The sequence below is a fragment of the Lutjanus erythropterus genome, chromosome 5 (assembly GCF_056507025.1).
Source record: "Lutjanus erythropterus isolate fLutEry1 chromosome 5, fLutEry1.hap2, whole genome shotgun sequence".
In the NCBI taxonomy this organism is placed as follows: domain Eukaryota; kingdom Metazoa; phylum Chordata; class Actinopteri; order Lutjaniformes; family Lutjanidae; genus Lutjanus; species Lutjanus erythropterus.
The window spans coordinates 27140115-27165320 of record NC_139321.1 but is presented as its reverse complement, the minus strand read 5'-3'; the positions used below and the strand labels follow the sequence as shown (position 1 = coordinate 27165320).

The 25206-nt window shown below is 39.7% G+C and overlaps 1 protein-coding gene across 4 annotated transcripts in view; it reads right to left on the bottom strand.

The window, feature by feature from the left end:
• Nucleotides 1-25206, bottom strand: part of unc5a (unc-5 netrin receptor A) — a 195439-nt gene that overhangs the window by 92778 nt on the left and 77455 nt on the right. For all 4 annotated transcript variants that reach the window (XM_084719449.1, XM_084719451.1, XM_084719452.1 and 1 more), the window contains exon 2: nucleotides 9144-9359. In XM_084719449.1, the coding sequence (XP_084575575.1) occupies nucleotides 9144-9359 (216 nt within the window). The remainder of the gene's footprint in view (nucleotides 1-9143; nucleotides 9360-25206) is intronic.

Genomic DNA, 25206 nt, shown 5'->3' with positions numbered 1-25206 from the left:
TGAATAAATAAATAATATAATTTAAAAAATAATAATAATATTTTAATAAGGAATTTGAAAAACTCAACAGCAACATCTCTTTCAATGAAATCATGACCAGGTGACTCAATAATAATAATTATTCCACATATCTTATTGCAAGTTTCATGCAGGGACCATTTACTTTCTACAGAATAATCTACTGGAACTACTTTCTTTCTACTAGAAAGAAAATAGTTGTTACATGAAACTACTCACAACATGGTCTGTGGTTTATCTTGAGTAATTAAGTAAAAGAATCTTATGGGTTTTTCAGTTTTTTTTTCAAATGTATTTAAGGTTAACAGTCCCTATGATTCAAGAGGGTGGTGATTAATCACTAATTCACTTTACAGCAATAAAGACACCAGCATGCTATTCTTGTCATCAACTTCACTCACTTTAACTCAAAGATCAGGAAAAATCTTTCTTGGTCAATCCATGTGCCATTAATATCTCTGTTTTGTAGTCAGCATATAGATGTCATATGTCAGATATCATTCTGTGATGTTTGGATTTGATACCTGTGTGGAGGTTTGATGTGGTCATTAACTGATTAAACACTGCAATTACTTTCAAGAGAAATCACCAGGGAAAATCACTTTACATTGTTCATATTTAATTGTAGAGGAAGTTACCTTATTCATGTTGCTTTATAACTAAGAGTGGGTACAATTACATATCATTATTTAATATTGTAGAATTGATGTGTTGTGATTTAGGTTACTTTCTTAAAAACAAATCAGATTTTAGCTTACCTTGTTAAAGCTACTACAAGGAACTTTCATAATTTGTTGATTTTGAAGACCCCTGTGGACAAAAGTGGTAGTGTTTCCACCGTAATAAACACTTTTAAGTGGCCAACATACTCGCCTCTGATTTCACATACAATCTGACGCAGTGACAGACATTCAGAATAACCATAAAGGAATAGCCAGTCTTCCTGTGGATGTTCTTGGTTGTTTATGTAGGTCATATTATAAATTGAGACTGTTTCATAACCAGTTAAAAACTCCTTATAGAAGCTACCTAACAAATCAAAGTACTTTATCACATTAATGCAAAAATAATACAAATTAAAGTCCAATGTTGCCATAAAGCAGTTATGATTTGTGATTTGCAACATTACTCACACAAGTCTAATACATCCAAAGATTTACAGGGATCTATCAGCAGAATATAGCAGACATAAAATATAATATTCCTAAATATGTTTTCATTAGTGTGTAATCACCTGAAAATCAGAATTGCTGTGTTTTTGCTGCCTTAGAAAGAGCTGTTTATATCTGCGGGGCACAGGTCCTCTTCCATGCAAAGCTAAATGTCACCTTTAACTTTTTTTTTTTAAGACTTCATTTTCAAATTTTTTTTTAGTTTGATTAGGTTTATGCAAGAAAACTACTTTGGTTAGGTTCAGGAAAAGATCATGGTTTGGGTTAATAGATTCTTTCGCAACGTTAGCAAGCCTTCCTGGCACCGACCGTCAGGGCAACGAGTACAAGACAATCACAGCACAGCAGGGAAGGACTCACCAGAACAGTCTTGGAAACGAAAACAAATTTCTATTGTCTAAAGATACATCAGCGTATTTCTCAGCCCTATTTGAAGAAAAGAGAAGGTTATTTCTATCTAACAGATTCAGCTAAATCTAACCTTCTTCTGCTCCATGCTATGGCTGTGATTTATCTTTATCTTTGACACTGTAAGCATCTTGAAGTGGGTAAAAAAGCTTCTCTGTATGCTGCTCCCTATGCCTAAAACCCTCTGCAGTTACTGTAGATCTAAAATAGCTAAATTTGGCCTCGTTGTGTATTCAAAACGTTGCTGCAGAAACCCGGTGCTCTCTCTCCTGGCTGCTGATGTTTCGGGGTATTTTGGAATCTCTCTGTTTGTCTCAGTTATTGTTTTGTATTGGCTTTAGTTATTTTTAGGGTTTTAGACAAAAGAGTAGCTACTCATCATTTTAGAATCACATTTATTTTTTGTGGCTTTCCTAAATTAATTAAAAAGTAAACTATAAATAAATATTTTTTTAAAAACTGACATTTTTAATTGATGGTTAACAAGCAATGTTATGGGTTGAGAAAATCCTGCAGCTCCAGGCTTTGTGAGACCTTTTCAAAAGCAATTGGACAAACTACGAAACCCTAACAGAGCTAGCAGCAAAACTGTTCTTTGTTACTGAAAAAATTAATTCCCACATAAGAGAAAGCAAACTAGCATCCCAGATATACAGAGTGTTTACATTTCTGTGAGACTACATGGTTAATACACTGTACACCAATAATATATTAATGATATTTTGAGGAATCAGACATCTGCATCTTAATTCCTAATCAAATCATGTGTGCTTCATTGTTGAGGGGCCACTCGTCCATCAAACAGTGAGAGACAGATTATCATGTTGAACAGAGAATAAATGTGAACACTGTCTCCAGCAGTGACTCTTGACTCTGATGTGCCTTCATGCCATTTCCATGATTTTATTGTTGAAATTAAGAGCATTAACTCTATCTGCAGCTCCACTTTCATTTACATAACAAAGGAACAAGGATCCTTGATGAGAATTCCAATCAGGTTGAACACGCCAGCCAATGAAACTGAGCCTGAAACCTCAGGAGCTTTTTGACGGCTGTTGGCTGGTCACACGGGTGCATAGTATTTACATCTTTTGTCTTTGTTAACCCTTAAATGTGCAGTATACCGCCCCCGAAATTGTTATTTTCCTAAAGCACCTAGGATAAAATAACAAAAGTTCTTTCTTTTCTTTCTCTCTCTCTCTCTCTCTCTCTCTCTCTCTCTCTTTTTTTTTTTTTTTTAAATATGACCTATTCTACAATTAATACTAAGTATCTCCTGGGATATATTGCCCATTTAGGGTATAAAGTTATCCTTTTCCCCCCTTTTTAAAAAAAATAGTTTGTGTGCAAACTTATAAAATCATTTTATAAACAATTAATTAGCTAATTTCTTTCATGTTTTGTATACAAACTTAAGAAGTGAAAAAAACTGAATAACAGTTATTCACAGGTTTTGAACGCTGGAAACTAGGGTTGGGCGATTGGACGACTATATCGTCTATCGATGACGGGCTGAATCCATCGCCGACTGCTTTTTTTAAACTGATTTTTAGGGCGATATTTGTCACTTTACTTTGCTAATGTAACAGTCTGCAGAGTGACAGCCTCTGCTCTGCACCGCGCTCTCATCCAGCGGCGAAGTTCACACCTACTCAGCTGACCATGAGTGCGCTGAGCTGGATGACGAGTGAGAGGAAAACAGCCTGCAGGGTCAGACTTTTTAAACTCTTTCCATGCAGTAAAGTGAGGATTTATTTTGATCAAACCAGAGTTGGTGATTGTTGGAAGAGTGGACAGACTTACAAAGACGGTTTTGGTGAATGTTACATATTTTTCTGTCGAGTTAAATGAAGTGTGTTTTCTGAGGCGTTAACGAGCCAATTAAGTTTGTATTAGGGAGAAACTTGAATTCAGAAGGTGAAGAGTTGTATTTCTCCATTTAAAATGGAAAATAAGTGTGAAAACATGTAATTTGTAGACAGTGAGTTTATTTTGTCCACTGGACATAGCGAACGTACGCAGCATGTGTAACATAGTGAATTCGTCGCTGAGACCAGAGAGGTCGGGAGAAGGCGGGTGGGGGGACGATGGTATCACCAATCACCGATGGATGGGCTGATGATGATCACTTGGAAAATTTTAGCATATCGCCCAACTCTACTGGAAACCAGTCTAAGCATTGAATAAATAACGAGCTACTAACATTTAGAAACAAAACATATTTTTCTTGCGCTTATAAAACCATCTTCCCTGTGGTTTCCCTACACTAGCAATATCCTATCAGCAACAGAAGCTGAGGAAACACGAAAAAGTTGTAGCATTTTGACTAAAGACAATGCAAAAATATGCATACCCTGGTGAATTAATCAATAATACACATTTAAAAGTAAACTAAAAAGTAATCAGTATTTCACACCTTTATATTACTGATTAACTGTAGAGCATAAGCCTTAAAACATAAGAATATCTGAGTGATCATCCTGTATTATACACCCTTATGTGGACAATGTATTCTATATAAAAACAAAATCACCAAAAAATATAACATAGTGTACATCATGGTGTAATAACAGCATTTTTGTATCAAAAATCAAAAATGGCAGCATACATAGACAAATGATGAGCATATTTTTGAATGCTGGCATGAAGTCACACAAAAGTGAGTCAATGAATTCTTGACCCTCCCCCTTTCAGTGTTTCTCATGATATGAAGTGCACCCACTTGATGTCCCCTTTTCACAGCCTGTCAAATGACTGTATCCCCCAGAATACAGAAACCAGCTGAGGGCTTTTTTTTTAAATGGAGGAAACAAGCATGGATTCTGCTTAGTGTGAAGCATGGGGAAAAACAACCACTCTGAATCAGGTAGGAGAAAAGTTTCTCTTAGAGGAATGGGCTATTTTGAGAAGGTGATTTTTCACTGTTACAGCAGGTATGAATTGTCAATCAATTTTTGTCAACTTGGGCATGTCTCCAAACTCCTCTGTCCTCCCTCCCCGAGACATGATGTTGATATCAGGCAGCTTCTGGTGTGACAGAAGTCCTGGTTGCTTGGCAACAGGTACGGGTTTAGAGTCCGGTGTGACTGTGACGACCAGGGTGAGAGGACGCGCTGACAAGCCTGTGCTGCGCACACACACACACACTCACACACAGTTGTATGTGTGCGCCTCGCATGTTTCTTGCAGGAAAGGGGGATTAGAGGGAGCCATCAGTAAACTCCTCAGGGCAGTGCTGACATTAAACAGCACAAGTGTTTGAGAGATCGATGTGGGTACCTTGGAGCAGCCATACCTCTGGACAACCATGTGTCCTTTTTAACTGCACAGCACCACATATGATGCATTCATCATCAAAGGCAGCGGGAGCACAGAGTGATGTGGAGGAGCTGCGAGGAGGCCTTGGAACTTCACAGCGTTACTAAAGACGGAGCCCCCTTCGCTGCTGCGGGGGTCCGCGGTGCCCCAGCATGACAGATTTGTTTCATAGACAAATAAATGCTGACTATAACAGCTAATAACCACATGGCAAATGGTCCATCATCATTAAATGTTTGGCAGAGCAGCGTCGCACGGGTAATGTGATGTTCCCATAAACCTAGTCGCAGTTTATGGGGCACATCGTGTTCTTGACAAAACTTGCTGTTGACAAAATGTGATTCCTCTTCACCAAATCAAAGTCAAGCAGCCCACTCTGCAATGTCTCCCACTGCGAGCTGCGTGAAATCCAGAAATAACATGTGTATCATAGAATCTGTGTTTACGTGCACCCAAATAACCACGTTAAATCAGAGTTTACATGCACTGTAGTAACCTGTGTTATTTATTTTCATGGCAGTGATACGACAGGCAGGCAGAGCTTTATGTCTGAATTTTAAAAAAAGGTCTCATGTTCAGCAGTGAAAACAGACTTATTTAGACTAAAGACCTCTGTGTTGGTTTCAGTTTGCTCTGCTGTCACACCTGTCTTCAGTCTTTTGCCATGCACATGCGTAATTGTACACAAAAAAAAAAAAAAAAAAAGGTAATTAGAAACCCAGTTACTTGTGTGTATGGCAGAGAAATCAGCGCTGTCCAGAATAAATCATACATACACTGCAAAGCTAATTGGACATAACCAGTCTTTCTTTGTGTTGGCTGGCTTAACAAACCTACAAACCCCAATCAGAGATAACGGGTATCACAATGGTGGTTGGCTCTGCGCGGGTTCCCATAAAAAGAGGCATTCAGGGGCTCATTTGACTCTTCTTCTGCACAAAATGGACCAAACACATGCTGTCCACTTCAGTCCAGAGGAACAGATATGAAGAATATGAAAACATTATTACGCCATAAAGCAACACTGTTGCTGCAAATAAAACGAGAGGAACACAGGCAGAAAATTAATTAACGCTTAAAATGTAATGAACTTTACTGATTGAATATTATCAGTGTTCTATTAGCTGCAATACCAGCAGTGCAAAAAAGACTTGGCAGCAAATCGGGAACAAGTATAAAACATCATTTAAAGTGGTCTATGGCAACTTTTTTTATTTTCTTTAGTTTACAGATGATCTGCTGTGTAAAATTTAAAGAGCCAATATTACCTGACGATGAGAATTTTCCAAATACACAATCGATCTGGGTTTCGATTTTAAGGTCACACTTGATTCAATTAGAAAAAAAAAAAACAGCACTAACATCTAGGATATTACTAGACTATTGAGTTCTTGCCTACAAAAAGCCACCAGCCCCCAATTACGGAAAGTGGCCTTGTGGGCTTACCTTGCCAGGCAGCTGAATTCGTGAGATCATGAGATCAAGTGAAAATCCATCTTGCCAGCATCCAAGCTATCCATCTGTGTCTGCACCAAAGGTGGTTAGAGCCAATCAGTGTCCTAGGAGGATATACTGGCAGCTACAGGCGTGGTTTTAGGTGCGCCGACAGCAAGATGTGTCCATGGAAATGACTTGTCTCGAATAAACAATGATGGCTCCTGAAGAGGTTAGCGTAGATACAGCGATAGCATCAGTTATATCAGGACTGGAGAATATTTCTTCATTGAAAGAAGAGCAAACAACAGCACCGATGGAAAAGATGTGTCACTCTTCTTCCAGCCAGCTTCGGTTTGGTAAGTTAATCCGATTGTTTGATGTTAGCCTGTTAGATGTGACTGATAGCTCATCCAATCACCTGCAACGTGTTTTTTTTTTTTTTAACAAAAGTGCGCGCTCTTTTCCAAACAGTGTCTATGGATGGCTTCCCAGATGGTTCTGTGAAACAAACCATCTGGTGTGTCAGGTTACTTGTGAGTAGCCTGAATCCTAATGTGTGATGTAAATTAGAGGGTTTGTTGTATGAAGTGAATCTGTCCTGGGGCCAGCATGTCACAGAAAAGTGCATGCTACAAAAGGTTGTTAAACATACTACAAGGTACTTTAACTGGTTATGAAACGGCCTCAATGCAATACTGATGCCTCTGATAACCTATCAGCAAACAATAGCATCAGCAACAAGACTGGCTGTTTGAAGTGTATATAGTTCTTTTTAATGCCTGCCACCAGGTAGACATGACAAAACAAAAATACTGTGAGAACTGCAGATCCTGCTGATTGTTATTGAAATGGAAAGCTCACTGTGATTGAATTTCGATTAAGAATCAAAATTGTGTCACCTCTAATTACACAGCTTCGTTCTGTGGCATGAAACTCAGCAAGTTTGCATATAAAACGTATTTCTGCAGCTGAGAATCTACAACGAATATTGCTCATGAGGAACATTGTCAGGAAAAAAACATTAATGAAAGGGTTACACTCTTTAGAGCCAATTTAATCCAAAGCTCTGAACATAACCTCCTCCGAAGCAGGTTATGAGTTCAGCATCAGTTACCATGGTGATCTAGCCAGGTTAAAAGAGAGCCACCTTTGTGACAGTGAAAATTCAGACTCATCATACCTCTCTGACCAATTAATCTTGCTTTGCAGTACAGCCCTCAGGTGTCTCTCTCTGCTGCCCCAATTACAGAAAGCAGATTTCTAGTTTACATGACATTTAAGACATCAGCTTATTGGAGAAACCCCTGTTAAGTGTGTGTCAACACACACTCACTGTAATGCAAGAAAGATACAAGTTTGCTCACAGAACAGTAATAAATGATGTACTTTCACTGTATGGCATGGCTGACCAAGGTTTTATATTGATGATTTACTTGTTGATTGATTTTGACCAGTTACATAAAAATATCAGTATATCACTTTTTCCGCCTCATTTTATTGTTGATATTGGCAGCATTTTGAATTTGAATCACTTCCCTCAACAACTGAGAGAGACTGAGAGCAAAACTGTAAATGGAAAAAAAAACACAAGACACACGATAGTGTTGGGAATTGATCAAATTTTATCAGTGTTGACTCACTGACAATCTTTTGTTAATAATCCAAATCCACAAGCACTCCCTTGTGTGTTCGCTCTCTCCTCTCAAAACAGGATCTACAATTAACGTTTCATGTTGTTTTACAGCCATTATTCAGAGGATGATTCCAAAACTACTCCAACATCCAAAACTCTGTTTAACACAGTGAAATAAAACAACCAACAGAAAACTGTGTGAGTGACAGCGAGGTTGTGACACAACATGACGAGCTGCAGATTCTTCATCCACCTGTATACAGCATAAACTGGCTTCTATGGAAACACAGACACGCCGCTCATTCTTCAGCTAGATCAGAAACACTCCACCACAGCACTGTCAGGTTGAATCATTCGTTACCCCCCTCATATTTTTTAGACAATTTACACCGACATTTGGTGAGCAGCTGCATGTTAATTCCAAACCCTGAAGAGCAGATGGATGAAATGTTAGCACGGTGAGCTCTTCATCTAAAACAAAGAGGCAAAGTGTGCACATGAACTGATACATTCCTGCTTAAATTCCCCCTTTCAAACACCTTCCCTTTGTGTTTTTATGCGAAAGTGTGCGGATACTGATGGGTGTGTCTGTCTCTTTTTGTGTAGTTCTCACTTGTTGTGTCCATTATGGCTGCAAATCTGAGCATGCATTTCTGTGTGTGTGTGTGTGTGTGTGTGTGTGTGTGTGTGTGTGTGTGTTCCCGCTCCCCAGAAAAATCTGTCATTTCCGCGGGTCTCTCTTTCTCCCAATCAGTTGTCAGGCTGTGAATGGGTGGTTTGCATTTGCAGATCGCTGCTGAATCACACATCAGTGTCATACATGTTTATGACATTGATGGCGGAGGCGGGGGATTGCAGCATAACAGAGAGAAAAACAAACAGGTCTCCAAGGTGATCGAGAAGATTTCTGAGACTGAAACCAATGTGCTTATTATGAGACTGGCAGGCTAAATATGCTGGATGATGAGCCAAGAGCCTGATGGAGCACAGTAATCACTGGCAAATTGCAAACCTTAGTTTCAGCACGCCAACACTTTACATAATGTATATGGAGTCGTTCATGTCACACGTCTACAACAAACGGCAAACAAAAAACACTGCTCATCTCAGATTTGATGATTTAAATGGGAAACAGACAATTTGTTTTTTGCACGTACCTGTGGCAGGGTCGACAGTTCGCTCAATCAAGTGGTCGTCCTGGTGAACCCATTCCCCGTTGCACTTGAAGTAGATCTGCGTGGCTGGGGTGGAACGGCAGGTCAGTGTCACTGGTTTGTTCTTCACAATGTACTCATCCTCCGGCTCCACCAGGAAGTGAGGTAACAGGTCCGAGAAGGCAGCAGGAAGTGTAGCTGTGGCAGTGTGCTCAGAGCCTGTGGAGAATAGAAGAAGAAGGGGTTTTAGAGGGATGTTAAATAGTAGGTAGTTTGGATTAACTGATCGGTTTGAATGAGGTCGGATTGATAATATTAGCTACAGTAGATGGAGGTTGGCGGGGGATCTAGCGTGGAAGCTAAGCATTGTGCTGCTGTGGACAGGGTCAGCAACAAAAAGTTTTTTAGCCAATTACAAAGCATCTACCAAAAGAAAAAAAAGAAAAAAGTTTAAGTGTACGCTGCATTTAGAATGTTTTCATCACTTTACTTGGCCATCAGACTGCCTTTTCTGATGACAAACCACTGTTAGACCAACCAAATACTGCTCTCTCTAAACCGACCAAACTCCATAAGCATTTTACCTCAAAGAACACAGGAGATCCTGATCTATTACTGCCTCAATCAGTTAATTTGTTTGCATTATTGTATGACTTTGGTGTTTTGCAAGGATAGTCCAGATTACCAAAGTTGCACAATAACACAAATTAACTAACAGATGAAGGCAGCGGTACCCAGCAACTCCCATGTTCTGCAAGGTAGGCAGTCTAATGGCAAGATAAAGTGGTGGACATATTCTCAATATAGCGTAGGCAATGTTGTTTAGGTAGATCTTTTTTAAATGGCTAATATAGCTTTTGTTGCTGGCGTGGTTCACAGCAGTACATTGCTTGGCATCCATGTTGGTACTTTTCTCTGCCTCTCCAAACTGGGGGCATGCCGACTGGGATCTAATGTAGGTAATACACTGCCTCATACAACCCCATTTCAAAAAATCTGAACTGTCCCTTTAAATAAAAAGTAAAAACGCTTTTAAGTTTTCAAGTTGTCATGAGTTGCGACTGGCTTGACTAGACAGCGAAAATGCAGCAACTTTCTAATGCAGAGATTCAGCGTCCTTGGTGAATTGCGACTCATTCATATGCATATGACAGGCAAGAAGAGGACAGACAGAGACAGATGGACAGACAGAGTGAGAAAGAGAGACAGGGCTGTATGGAAGAGAACTGGCAGTGACGGAGCTCGGCCTTGTGAGCTCTTGGCTGGGTCGGAGGGGTAGTGGGAGTCCATGTCTTCACTCCAGCTCTTAATCACAGCCCTTTAACATCACCACTGATGGACCGGCGGCCATAAATCCCATCTTCAGCGACTGGGCCACTTCACACTGTGTTATATGGCTCTTCAACCAGGACTCTAACTCTGCAGACATTAAGCGAGACGTGGCAGGAAGCAGGGAGGTTAGAGATGACTGACAGCTAAGACAGCCAGTTAACTTGAAATCACTTCACTATGCGCGGTAGGAGTCATTTCATTGTTGTAGAATCTTACAATACATAAGAGACGTGGAGGAAGAAGAGGAAGATGCATCTCCACTGCACAGAGGTACAAGAGCTGTCCTTCAGGGGGACAATGCCACAATTTACAGCAAACTTTCTGCCTGCTGAAAAATGCTTAGCACAAACGCTGAATGACACAATGGAGCCTACAGCGCACACATCCCTCCTCAATGAACACACTTTCTCCCTCACTAAACATATTAGACTTGTGTGAGAGATATAGAGAGGACACAGAACAGAGTAGGAAAAGAGGGAAATAACCTCTTTACACCACCAGCACTCAGGGGAGACCAGTAAATCCCAAAATAAAACCCCTTTAAAAAGGAGTGTAATATTAATTTACTGCCCTGAATCCAATATGGCTGACAGACCAGGCATTAACAACCCTCTCCATCACTCCTCCCTGTGCAGCAGCAATGCCGGATAGAGTCCACATCCCTCAATGAATATGGCAACATTGGCACTGACCTTTCTCTCCTCTCCAACTAAACATTCAGTTTGTGCTTGCAGTGTTTTAAAAGGATAGTTTGGATCCACCAAAGTCACACTAACACAGACAAACTATCAGATTGAGGCAGTGGTAGCTAAGCAACTGCCATGTTCTGTGAGTTTCTGCGACTGATTTCACCTATGGAGTTTGGCTGGTTTGGAGTGAGCAATATTTGCCTTTTGTAACGGCTGGGACGTCTGTCCCCAGTTTGGAGAAGCAGGGAGGAACACCATCACCTACACTAACCAATGAAGTGCAGAGGACAGGATCAGCAACAAAAGGTATTTTAGCCACTTCAAACCTGAAAAATAAGTTTAAATGTACGTTATATTTAGAATATTTTCACAGCTTTACTTTGCCATCATTCAGCCCTTTCTGATGGGAAACCACTTATACAAATTATAAAAAGGATATCTTGCTAATTCCAAACCAACCAATCTCCATATGCAAAATCAGTGATTCTACTTTGCAGAATATGGGAGTTGCTGGGCTACCACTGCCTCAATCTGCTATTTTTTTGTTTGTTATTGTGTGACTTCAGTGAATATGAACTATTCTTTCAAAACATCAAAGTCGTGCAATAACACAAACAAACTAACATATTGAGGCAGCGGTAGACCAACAACTTCTGTTTTCTGCAAGGTAAAATGACAGATTTTTCCTATGGAGTTTGGTTGGTTTGGCTTACCTATTGGCAGTAACCGGTCAGAGGGCTGTCTGATGGCAAAGTGGTAGAAATATTCTAAATATAGCTTCCACTTAAACTGATACTGGATTTTTTAGGTGGACTTTTTTAAAGTGACTAAAATACGTTTTGTTGCTGACCTGGTCCACAGCTGCACACTGCTTAGCTTCCATGCTGGTACACCCTAAGGAGAGTAAATACCAAAATAAAAACCCTTTAGAAAGGAGAATAATATTAATTTACTGCCCTGAATCCAATATGGCTGAAAAAATGGGCATTAACAACCTTCTCCATCACTCCTCCCTGTGTAGCAGCGGTAGAGGACAGGAGTCCACATCTCTCATAATGAAACAGCAACACTCGCGCTGACCTTTCTCTCCTCTCCTCCCTCACCCAGGCTGCGTTCATCCTTGCAGCTTGGGTCAGGGATAATATTGCGTTGCATCATAAACACCAATTGCTGGATAAAGACATTATCTGTCAGTTCCTCCCCCACTCCACGTTATATTAATGTCTCTCTTTCTCCTCCTATTTTTCTTTTCCCCATGTGTGCTGAGTTGCTAATTTATCAGGATGAGATACAGTGAAGCATGCCACTGCCGCCGCCGCTGAACCCCATTAATGTTTCGTGTACATGTTTAACTCTTAATGAAAACTAAATGTTCTGTGTCCAATGAACGGCATACATCACTTGCTGACACTTTGCCTTTTTCGCCCATTTTCCAAGCACATTTTCTTATTTGCAGAGGCGAGAGTGTCATTAATATGGCAGCTCCCTATTCAGGACAACACAACCACTGCCTGACATTATTTACAATGTATGTGAGTGTGTGTTTCTTGTCTGGTGGTGTTGAGCAAAAAGGCCACAGTTCATCATGAATAGTGAGTATAATTGCTCTAACGGGGAGCCCAAACTTTGCTAATAAACAGCGTGGGACCAGCAGGTCAGGTTGTTTGAAAGTGTGCTGGTCCTAATGATGGCGGCTTCTTCTAATGGGCCGGCTTCCAGCTTTGTGACCGCGGCCATTAGCAGGCCGGGCTGACCCTCTGTACTCCCCGCAGACTGAAGACGACAGCTCACTAAAACAGTGGGCGAGACTCACCTCACACCTGCCAGGTTAATCATCTCATAGAGGACAGATGATGTTGAAACTGAGAGGGAAACCAAAGCCACCTGAGACGCTGACGAGTCGTGAGCCTGATGAGCTTCCTGATGCTGTTAACTCGCCGCTGGCTTCTCATTTGCGAGGGTCACATTCGACATGAACTCTCAACTTTTGATGATGTTTCCAATTTGTGTTTGTGTGTGTGCACGGTTGTGTGTGGCGGGGGTTAGTCTTCCATTTTAGTACATGCGCTTTAGGTTAATGAGGTTAAACACGTAATTTCTTTAGAGAAGTAAATTGTCATTTTATGGGAGGGCATTCTAGTCACGCACCGCTTTATATCAAACCCATAATGGAGGGCTGATGCGTAGTAAATTGGCTTAGATTATTGTCACGACACAATGTACTTCAAAGTCAATGTGCATACACACTCACACACACGTGCACTCACACACAGGGAGTATCAGCCACTTAACAGACTTCTTGCAGGTCAATGCACAAATCAAATAGACATACAGCAGCACTATACGCACTGCATTAGATTCCACTGAATGTAATTGGCTACAGCCGCCATTAATTGTCAAATGCATCCGAGTCCATTGCCAGATCATTTAGCACACACACACAAACACACACGCACAAACAGCAAACACAGGACGCTGAATGTCTCCCTTGTTGGTCATTCGGACAATGAAGATGATTTAATTGATGCAACATGCTGGATGTGTTGCCCGAGCCCAGTGACCATTACATAACACTGTGTTCCTGCAAACATTTTCAGGAAAAGAATCCAGATAATAATTGTGATTCTTGTACTTTTTTATAAAAAGAAACACACCAGAGGTTGTGACCCGATATTTGTCTGCAGCTGCGATTCTCAAGAGAGCGGTTTAACTGACCTAAAACGCTCACACACACATACACACACACACACACGCACACATAAGCACGACCACAAAAAGGGTGCACCAGGTGTCAGTGTGCTGAGCCATGATGTCCAGGGCAGATTTCCTGCTGCGCACAGACCCTATGTCTCATCTGCCCAGCTGACCACGCCAACTCCCAAGTCAGGGACAGAGCATGTCCATAAGGAGAGGAGATGATAAGGTGGCGAATGCCAGAAACTAGGGATGGGCAACATGGCCACAATCTTCTATCATAATATATGTCATTTTATATTTCACAATAATGGTATATGTCATGATGGAGTAATTGTTCTGTGGTCTTTTTTTGGAACTTCCAGAGAAACAAAAACAACTACCTCACATGAAACAACACTTGGGTTAAAAACCTTGCTTGATTCTGCGCGTCAGCCCAGCACGACAGGGATTTGCACCTCCATTACACCAGGGCTGCCCACTTAAAGGTGTGTCTTTTAACTGAAGTTGAGCTGAGCTTGAGTCAACTGACTGTGAAAGGACGAATAAAAGTTATTTTGTTATTTAAAAGTTTTTATCATGAAGCAGCAAAAACAGGAAATGTTCAGTTTTCATCAGTGGTAACTGAGACTCCTATCCAGCTAAAAGCAAACATGAAACAGGAAAATAAAGCAGATAACTGAAAGTACAAACAGAGACACAGGAGAGAAATTAAATTTCAAACCACAGAGATTCAGTTTGAAGCTACAAAAATACTGAGAGCTGAACACGCAGAGACCTTCGAAACCTGGTCTCCTACACAGACATGAGTTGAGTCTTGCAACACACTTATTTGAAGGAAGAGGGGCTGGTCATCAGGGGTTGGCCACCGTCAACGAGACGTCACCACAGCTCACTTGGAGGTGGGTGGGGCGTGTTTTGGCCCCACTCTGGAGATGATCCATCTCAGGCAGCATGGTTTGACCAAAAGTGACAATAGAAAAATCCCACTCCACTGTGGCAAACCAGCATTAGGTGCATTACTGTCACCAACTGTCACTCTCATATCACATGAGAACACGGTAATAGTCTTGCAGTCCAAATCATATTACCTTGCAAAGCCGAATCATGAGATTACAAGATCAAGCAAGATTACGTGAGAGTAGCTCCTGCAGTGGAAACGGTATTGCCAAATCTCTACCAGTGGACACATATCTACCACCACATGGTACATACCAGCTTACCTTCACAGAAACAAAAATATATATTTAAAAATAAATCGGAAAAAGTTACATTCCGGTAAGTGCTGTAACTATATATGCACACACCACTGCATTTTAAAAAGCATGCAGGATTAGATTTTCACAAGTGTTGCAGCTTTGTACACGTCTTTTGTTACCATCCATCTTCAATATTTCATAATGATTTTTCCTTTAATGTCTGTAACTGTATCACTTTCCAGGAGTAGGTATCTTTTTTGTATACACACACAAACCTCAAGTCTTATTTTGAATTACTCACACTCATCCCCACTTCTCCTCTGCTAGTGTCAGCGTGCCACGTCCTGTCGACATTTGTTATCACCATTTGTAAAATAAGCATTTATTTTTTAATTTCACTCCTTATTATCTACTTGGAGAACAGAATTGCTGAATGCACCACAGTATGAGGATGTCAGCAGGGAGAAAAGCCATAGCTGGAGAGAAAATAACCCTCTTTTGTGTTCCTCCCTCGTGGCACCAACACATCGTGTGCCCTTTGGAGCCAATTACATTTTTTTTCTTTCTTTTTTTTTTTTTTTTTACAACGTCATGTCCCCAAAGGAAAGCATCATTGAGCAATCACTGGGCATAATTTACATCACAGTGATGAACAGCAGCTATAACAAGTGTTTTATGACACCATCAGCGCCTTACAATGTCCTCTGAAATTAATTCAATTAAAATTACTATCCAGAATATTAAACCATTTCATGTTTAGCTGCCATTAACAACAAAGCCAAGATCAAATATGTCACAATCACTTTGTTGGTTGATGTTTTTTCATCAGAGTGGTTTGTTCAAGTGGCTTTCTGGATGCTTTTATACCACTGAGTATCTTTATTTGGTAATCACTCTAAATAAAATGTATGTACATTAGGGTTCTGGGAACAGGAGCGCTGTTCGCGTTAGAGATACTTTCAATAAGCCTCTGACAACATTAACGTTGGGAATGATCAAACACAAGGAAAGAAGCAGAAATGGGATGAGCAAAAAGGAAAAAAAAAAAGCTCCATCCAGCATCATATATAATCTGGAGCACGGCTGACTGATGTATGTTTGTCCCCAGATGACAAATATTTACTCCTCCACATGTCTGGGATTCAGAATACATTTTTCAATGAGACAACCATGCTTCAACAAGCACTCCTTCAACCACACACACTCATTCTCTGTCACACACACACAAGCCTGCATCCTGCACACATTCATAGAGCTTAAAAACACACAAACACACACACACGGAGCTAAAAAAAAATGCGCACGTACACAAAATGTAGACCGCAAGCATGCAAAACAAAAGGAAAAAGCTGCTCACAAACAGCTTTCTCTCGATCAATGAGACACAGAATTATGCATGCAATCAAAAATGCAGGTTTACACAGAAATGCTCAAACAACAACAAATTCAGATACCATACACACTATGTCTGGTCATTAAGGTTGGTCTGGAAAACAATCAATCACCGGCTGGGAAAATACACTTGTATAGAAGTGGCTCAGATGCATTAAATATACACGTAGGAAGGATGGCACACACAGCAACACAAACTTAATCACATCACGTTTGCATCAGTGTTAAAAGATGCAGAGAGACAAGGAATGAAGGACAGAAGGAGAGGAGGAGACTGGGAGGACGGGGGTGAATAAGTAAATCAGTCTCACACATGCCACATGTGACAATCTTCTCCCATTTAAATGGATACAAAATTGGCTGCTAAGCATGTACACCGATGCAGGGCTGTACATCTGTGTGCATATATTAATTCAGGACACTAATACCACACAGCCTACACGGTTCCCTGACGAGCATATTTACATGAGAGATGCTCTCCTGGAGCTCAGGTCACATCGTTGCCATCAAAAGCTGCCGACATAAATCATCTGCACTCAAACAGGCCCCACTTCGACAGATTAAATGCTGCTTTTTTGAGTCATGTCATTAAACCGTTTGCCAACAAAAGAAAAAAAGTTTGCGCTGTTGGTTGTGTAGATGTGAAGCACAGCAACACTGTTAATGAGTCTAACACCTTTGAACAGGAGCTTACACATCTGCTTATTCCGGTTTGTTGATTTTTATTTATTAATTTTTTCCTGTCATCTATTTGAAGCAACGCCTCAGCGGGGGGGTCCAAGCAGGGAAGCAACTTTGTGCCGTCTACCTTTGCCACCAGCACCGACGCTCCCTGACACCTTCGATTTGCTTGCCTTTTAAGGCAATGCCGTCTTGAAAGGCATGTTTGCCTCGAAACCTATGAGACCATTTTAAGTTTCTGTTAATGTAAAAGTACTCACAATTGGAGAACTGTATGACAGAAGCTGCATGTGTGCGAACACATAACTGTCTGTGCAGATGTGCATGTTTGTGCAAATGCGTGTGAATAAATGGCTGAAAGTGATGTTTAACAAGATCAACAGCTGGGAGCTGGAATTTGTGTACATAACAGCGAGAGTACGAAAGTAAGACAAATGTAGCTTTCAGATTTAAACCCTTATACGTTCAGACCTGCGCTTCACAAACCACATTCCTATTCTTAGAAGCGTCATTAACACAGTGTGGACTAAGAGTCTCCAGATTGGATGGAATATTCATATTCATTGCTCAAGTGCCACAGCTGATGCTTTGTCCCCATTCACTTCCAGATGTTTCCACAGACAATCCAGTTTCATGGCTGAATCAGCCTCTCAAACTCAAATCACTTCTCTATAGCAGCAGTTTAATCACTGGCTGAGACGCTTCAATAAACTCTGGATCCTGGGGCCTCATTACATTTCCTAAGTGCTTGTCCCATCTTAAAGGAGAAATCTGTGATATATTTATGGTAATAAATTATAAAATGACCATGGTATGTCATCGGAGATTAAGGAAACATGCTAAGGTGAAATATTCACTTCTCTGACAACAACACTACAGCCTGCATGTTCTCCTTTAAAATTTCTACTGTGGCAAATAATTTGTGTTATTATCTGCCCATTTCATATTAATTAGAGTTCAAATTAATACTGAATGTTCACTGAATGAGTCTGTTTATGAGTTGTAAGAAACCTTTAATAATCTTTCAAAAGGAGCAGATGTTTTTAACGGTTAAATGAAGCAATATCTTAATGGAATCTGGCAAGCAATGAAGACAAACTCCGGTGTGTATTTTTTGAGCAGTGGGCTTTTCTTTACAAACAGCTTAGTTTTACATGGACAGACAATCGACTGAGTTATAAACAGCTGAGCAACTTACAGTGAGGGCCACACTGTTGTTTGTTATTGTCCATTTGCATTTACGTCCTGTGTAGTTGTGCTGCCACTGTCGGTAGTTATTTTGAATTTAGGACAGGGTCTGTGCCACTGATACTTCACTTGCAGGGCACAGGTCAACTCTGGTCACCGACAGGGCGCCAGGGGGCTCTCAGTTAATCAGTTTATTTTTATTGTGAGTTGGAAAATGTTGGGTTTTTTTTTCTAGAAAGGTGGAACAGATACTAGCTTTGTATCACGTGATTAATTAGGCAGTTAGAAATAGAGAAGGCTGATCTTTGCGCAATGACCTTTCAGGCTGTGCAAAGTGCAGTAGGGCTACAACTAATGATTATTTTCATTATCAATTAATTTTTGATAAATCAATTAGTTGTTTGGTCTATAAAACATAAAAAAAAATCGTGAAAAATGTTTCAAAAAGCCAAAGGTGACCTTTTCCATTTAAAAAAAGTCTCAAAATGTTTAATCAATTATTAAAGAAGCTGGCAATTAATTTAATAGTTGATTAATAATCAATTTATTGTTGCAGCTCTAGTCAGATATGAGCAATGCAGGGGAAGACAAGTATCAGCTGGAGAGGATCAACAGAACTGAGGATAATTCTGATCTCATAAATGTGTATTTCATACTAAAAGAGATTAAATGGGCTCTTCATTTTGTCCTCTGTTTATGACTCATTCCAACATTTCAGTGATTACATGATGCAAGAGATTCCAGATAATGTTCTAGAAACTCTTTCAAATGTTACCAAAGCATTTTAACTAAAATGTAGTTTTTAAATGCAGTAAAATATCTGATTTATCTGTCAGTCCTCACACCAAGTTAATAAGTAATAAGTCGGTTAATTTGAAAATAAAGAATTTCAAGGAAAAAAGACTTTTGGACGTTTATTGTTTATTCATTTTGATCTAATAAATAAGATTATCATTAATGTTTGTTATGAACTGGCCCCTGGCCTCCTGTCACTTTGCAAAAGTGGCCCCGGGCAAAGCAAACTGAATAACCCTGGTTTGTGCCATCCTGACTTAAGATCCCTAACTCAGGAAAGGAGTTCAGCTATTACGAAACCACCCTAACTGAAACATTTCTTAAGATAAGATAGGAATTTTCTTTTCCTAAATGCAGTTAGGAAACATGTCTTTAACACCAATAACCCTAAATGTCACCCTAAACTGAGATAAGACAGGATTTCATACTTGGGAAGTTTCTCTAATGAGGCCCCTGCACTGCATAATTCAGTGACTACACCAACTTGCGTATTTTACTCAAGTTACATATATGATGTCCCCTTTCATTATGAATCTTAGGGCATTCCAAATTAAGTGTGAGAGCGTTTAGCGGCTTTATGAGAAGATAAACTTTTGATCATGGCCTTGTATTAAGTAGCATCTCCTCAAGAGATGAAGAGCTTAGTTTAAACTGAAAATACATAATTCAAACCCAGAGTGTGGCAAAGATCGAGTTGCATTATTAGTCAGAAATATGCTCCTCTTTTGAGTGTTTTTCTAAAAATAATTTCTGGTCTTGAAAACAGCATATTAGGCAGAGGAGAAATCATCAGACTTTCATAACATCTCTACTTTGTAAAGCTTACTTTAGTTATCTAATATTGGGTAGCCTCAGCATATAAGGTCACTTTAACCGAGCAAAGTATGTAGCTGGAAAAAACAAAAACAACAAAAAAAATTAGATCCTTCTGCACAAGTCTTTAAAAATAAATTCATCTCAAAAGACTGCAGAATATTTTGAGATATTCACAGAGAACAGTGAAGCCAGTGCAGATCCAAGAAACACTTGATAGATTTAACTCATTTTAGAGGTAGTTACAAAATGCCTCGCTGGTGCATAAACTCTGTATTTTAATGCCTCAGATTCTTCAAAGCTTCACCTGTTTGGAGGTTCAGTACATGATGTTTTTCAAAAGAGTCACAGAGATTTAAACACATTTTGACTTAATAACTACATGCAATCCTCAAAGGAGCTGAAGACATCCCTGAGCTGTCAGGAGGGGCAGACGCAGCCGCAGTCTTTTGCCATCCTAGGCACGCACACGCTCGCGGATTTGTCGTCCCCTTACGCTTAGCCGGAAACGAGGTTATCCAGAAGCAAGTTGATTACAGAAGCCAGCGCAGGAATGGGAGGGAAGAGAAACGCAGGCGGCAGAGAAAGGGAAAGGAGGCATTCTTAAATCTTTGAAATGGATGTTAGGAAATAATGGGAGGAAGGAGAAAGGAAAAGACAAGAGACAATTTAGATTACCAAGTTAATCCTTTAATTACCGGATATGCCTACAGCTAAAATGAAAGGTTTCACACACACTGCATTTTACAACTGCGGAACAATTCGAACCACAGAAAGTGAGGCAGACTGCCATAATGATCAAGAGCCATAAACCTTAAAATAATGGAATGTCACTATCGCTGGTAATCTATATTGTTTATGATGCTGGGAAAACTGAACAAAACACCACAAATTGCAATTCAGCACTGAAATGAAACTCACTCTGTATCCCATTCCTCATATTACAAACATTGTTACATCGAGAGCTTTACAATTAGATAAAACGTGTGCTTTTTCAGCCAACCGCACAGTGCACAATATGGCATACGTCCACACAGAAAATACACTTTCAGTTCAGGGACCGTCCTAAGAAACGGGTTCGATCTGGCAACGTGACAAACCAGCGAAGGGAGAGCGTTAAACTGCTTATATCAGCAGACGCTCCTCAAACTTCTTCAGTTTGCTCCAAACACTTTTGAGACAAACCGTTGCAAACGTGAGGTCCCCTGCAACACTTGTCAACCACGTCAACCTGCCAACTCCTTTCTCTTCCTCGTAATCCTCCTCCTCATCTCATCATTTATCCTCCTCCAAGTAAAGATCTGGGTGGAAAGAAATGGGGGATGACTTGCTCTATCTAATTAGTGTGACGGAGCATGGAGGCTCCTCAGCATCAGACAGAGAATTACAACACAACACGAAGATATGATCCATAACAAGGCTGAGATAAAGCATCACCTGTTCAACTCTAATTACTGTAACAAAATGCCGGCTCCAACTTTCTAATTTAGCAAGCCACCGGCACTCACCGTGGAGGTGACACACTCTGCCACCGGGCTAACATTATAGTTATAAGATAAGGGAAACACGTGCTCAAGTGCAGAGGGGAAATCTCACCCACTGAGAACCAAAAAGTATTTTTTCTTAATACCCCCGAGACCCCATTTACATCTGGCATGAACATGTCATCTGTTTCTGGATATCCTCTCTGATAAGGAAAAAAAAGCATGCCTATTCAATTTCTTTTTCAAGTGGGCCCGAATTGAAAGAAAGAAAAGTGTAAAGGGACCGGACATTTACATTTCCTGTAAAGTTAAGAACTTAAGAAGAGCTGCAACTAATGACTACATTTGAAGCTGCAAGAATAACTTGAGTAATCAATTATTAACCAAATTAATTGCCAACTATTTTGATAATTGATTGTTTTTTGTAATTATTTAAGAAAAAAAAAGTAAATCATTCCAACGTCTTAAATGTGAATATTTTCTGCTATGACAGTAAACTGAAGATCTTTGTGTGCAAAGAAAAAGACATCTGAGGACATCACTTGGGCTTTGGGAAACACCAACAGACAGTTTTCACTATTTTCTTACTTTTTATTAACCAAACAACTTATCAATTGATAATCAACAGATTAACTGATAATGAAAATACTCGTTGGGTGCAGCCACAATTATTATCATGACCATAATCTTTCAATTATGTTCGATTAGTTGTTTGGTCTATAAAATGTCAGAAAATAGTGAAGAATTTTAATCACTATTTTCCAGAGTCCAAGACAACATCCACTGGCCACAAGCCACACCAAAGAAGCTAGAATCAGATAATTTGGACTTTGCTTTCCTTTAGAAAATTCTCAAATTAATTGCCGACTATTATGATAATCGATTAATCAGTTTAATAGTTGACAACTTGATTAAACTGCACTGGATTTGGCTGCAATGCTGTTTTCCGCTGAAACCCCAGGAGTGTTTTGTGAACTGGAGATCTTCACCCACCCTCACATCAGCACAGGGGTGAGTAGATACTGAGTGAAATTTCATTTTTGGGTGAACTATTGCTTTAATTTTTGCAGCTCTAGTGTGTAAAATATTGCATTTTTCTCCACTTTTCACTGCACAAAAGTACCAGAAAAAACAAAGCACCTTTGTAATCCTAGATTAGATGTAGCTTGTTGTTTTAATAAACACAATGTTTCACTCACCATCTTTTTTCATTCAGCTTTACTCCTGAATTTCCTCTGCTTTAACAGCCAGTTAAAACATTTTAAAACAGTGTCTCTGAACTTAACAGATGTAACCATCAAATGGGCACATTAGCATGCTGATTAAATGATGATCTTAAAGATCAAACAACATAAATAGTCATAAAATTAGAACTAGCTTGTTGTTTTAATAAACACAATGTTGTATTTACTGTTTTTTTCATATTTATAAATGAACAAAGGGCCAGATTGAGGTTGTTAAAAGACCAGATTTGGCTCACGGGCCACTAATTGAATAGGCTTGATATCAGGTGTAAATGCATGCAGGACAAATGAATGGCTTGTGATGATCTAGATTGTATTTTGATTGAATCTCAGGAAGGTGTAAGGTGCAGATGCAAACCAAATTTGTGAGAAAAAAAATGTACCTAACAAGTTTAGAGGTCACTTTTCTGCTATCTAAAATTGCTTACTTTACCTACTGTGTTGAAGGCCTGTGGACAAAAGCTTAGTGTTTCATCCACCATAACCACAAAATATGACATCAAAAATAAAATCATCTCAAGAAAAATCTCCTCCTGCTTGGACAGATGACTGGATAACTACATATTGCATGCTGTAACTCATTTAATCTGATTTCAAGAACAATCTGACCTCATGGCAAACATTAAAATATCTATAGAAATAGCCAGTTTTCTTAAAGATGGTCTTGTTTGTTTATGTAGGTCATACAGAGGCATCAGTATTAGACAGGGACTGTTTCATAACCAGTTAAAGCTCCTTGTAGTAGGTGTAAGCAAGCATACCCTGAGCTACAAGTAGTAGCAGGAGCTAACAATATTGTTAACCCCAACTAATTAGTTTGCATATTGAGATGTGATCACAATGTGTGCAAAATTGAGGTGACAAAAAATGCTTATTAACATCAAGTTTAACTGAAAATGCACTATTTAGATAATATATCCAGACAGAGATCACACGTCCATACCAGATGTAAATGGAGTCTATTCTTTACCTTATTAACCACCTTTGTTAGCATTCTAATATTTACTGATTAGCACTAAACGCAAGGTACCAACATTTTGAACCAATAACGACACTAGTAGAGAAGTCATGGGTTCACCAAAGTCATTAGGAATTATCTTCTGGCCACACTGAATGACAAATGTAAATTTTTTGGCAATCCATCCAACAGTAGATATTTCAGTCTCGACCAAAGTGGCGGTCCAACCAACCGATGGACATCGCCATCCTTAGATCCACACTACCAGCGGCTAAAAATTGTTTTTGCTCACTTAATGAGCCGTGAAAACACACACACATATGTGAGGTCATTTGTAGCATCTTTCATTTCCTTTATCTTCCATATTCCAGAGCCTCAACAACAAATTCCAACTCCAGCCTCAATAATCCATGAATATGACGAGAATAATGAATGCTGCTACCGTAAGAAATTCAGACGTGTGGCAGCAGCATTATCAAAAGACAGACGCGTTTACCACAGTGTCACATGTTCACAAGCGGCAACGACTCAGATCCAGAGGCTGCGGACCTGAAAGAGAAATAAAACTGTGAATTATGTAGATAAGTGTGAACCTGTCTAGAAATAAAAGACGGAGCTGGTTATCTGATACGACTTTCCTGCCAAAGCAAACCAAAGCACATCTGAACTCCACGTGTGTTTAGGGTATCAGTCGAAGGCAGAGGCAGCAAGCAGAGGGAGAAACTCATTTCAACCTGAACAGCTTTTTGATTATTCTCTCCATTTTTTTTTTTTTTTTTTTTACTTAAGCGCCTTCCAGTCCTCCTGACATCACAACCAGCAGAAAAAGACACACTGACATTTGTGATTTGGCAATGCGGGAATACAAATCAGTGTTGGGAGAAGTGCATCGTACACACCTCGAGAGCTGCAACGATTAATCGATTAGTTGTCAGCTATTAAGTTAATCAGCAACTATTTTGAGTCTTTTTTTTTTTTTTAAAGAAAGAGTGTCCAAATTCTATGATTTCAGCTTCTCAAATCTGAATATTGTCTTGTTTCTTGCTCCTCTATGACAGTAAACTGAATATCTTTGGACTGTGGACAAAGGACGTCATCTTGGCCTTTGGAAAATAGTGATCAACATTTTTCACCATATTGACATTTTATGGTTCAAACAATTAATCAGTACAGTACAGTGTGGTGCTAATTTTTGGACACGCAGTTGCTGCATGTCGCTCCTTTAAAGAGGCAAAATCATATGTGAAGCTCTACCTTTGGTTCATAAATTAAGCGCAGAGTGTGTGACAGCAGCCAATGCAAACAACAACAACAAAAAAACCACCCCAACAACACTGATCCGTTTAAGGTCCTGTCCAAATCCCAGTGATGGCAGATGATTCAACAGCTTATAGCTTCCTCACTTGAGAATGACTCATGTTCTCTGGCTTTTATCTGTGCATTGGTAATAACTCCTCTAATACGTGCATGACTCCTCACCTAGTCATGTACATTAAGAGTGATAAAAATTAAATAGTACCTTCAGACCACACACCCCTGTGTGCCGATAAGTGAATAATAACAGTAATGATACAGGCCAATGTGCAGTCACTGACGT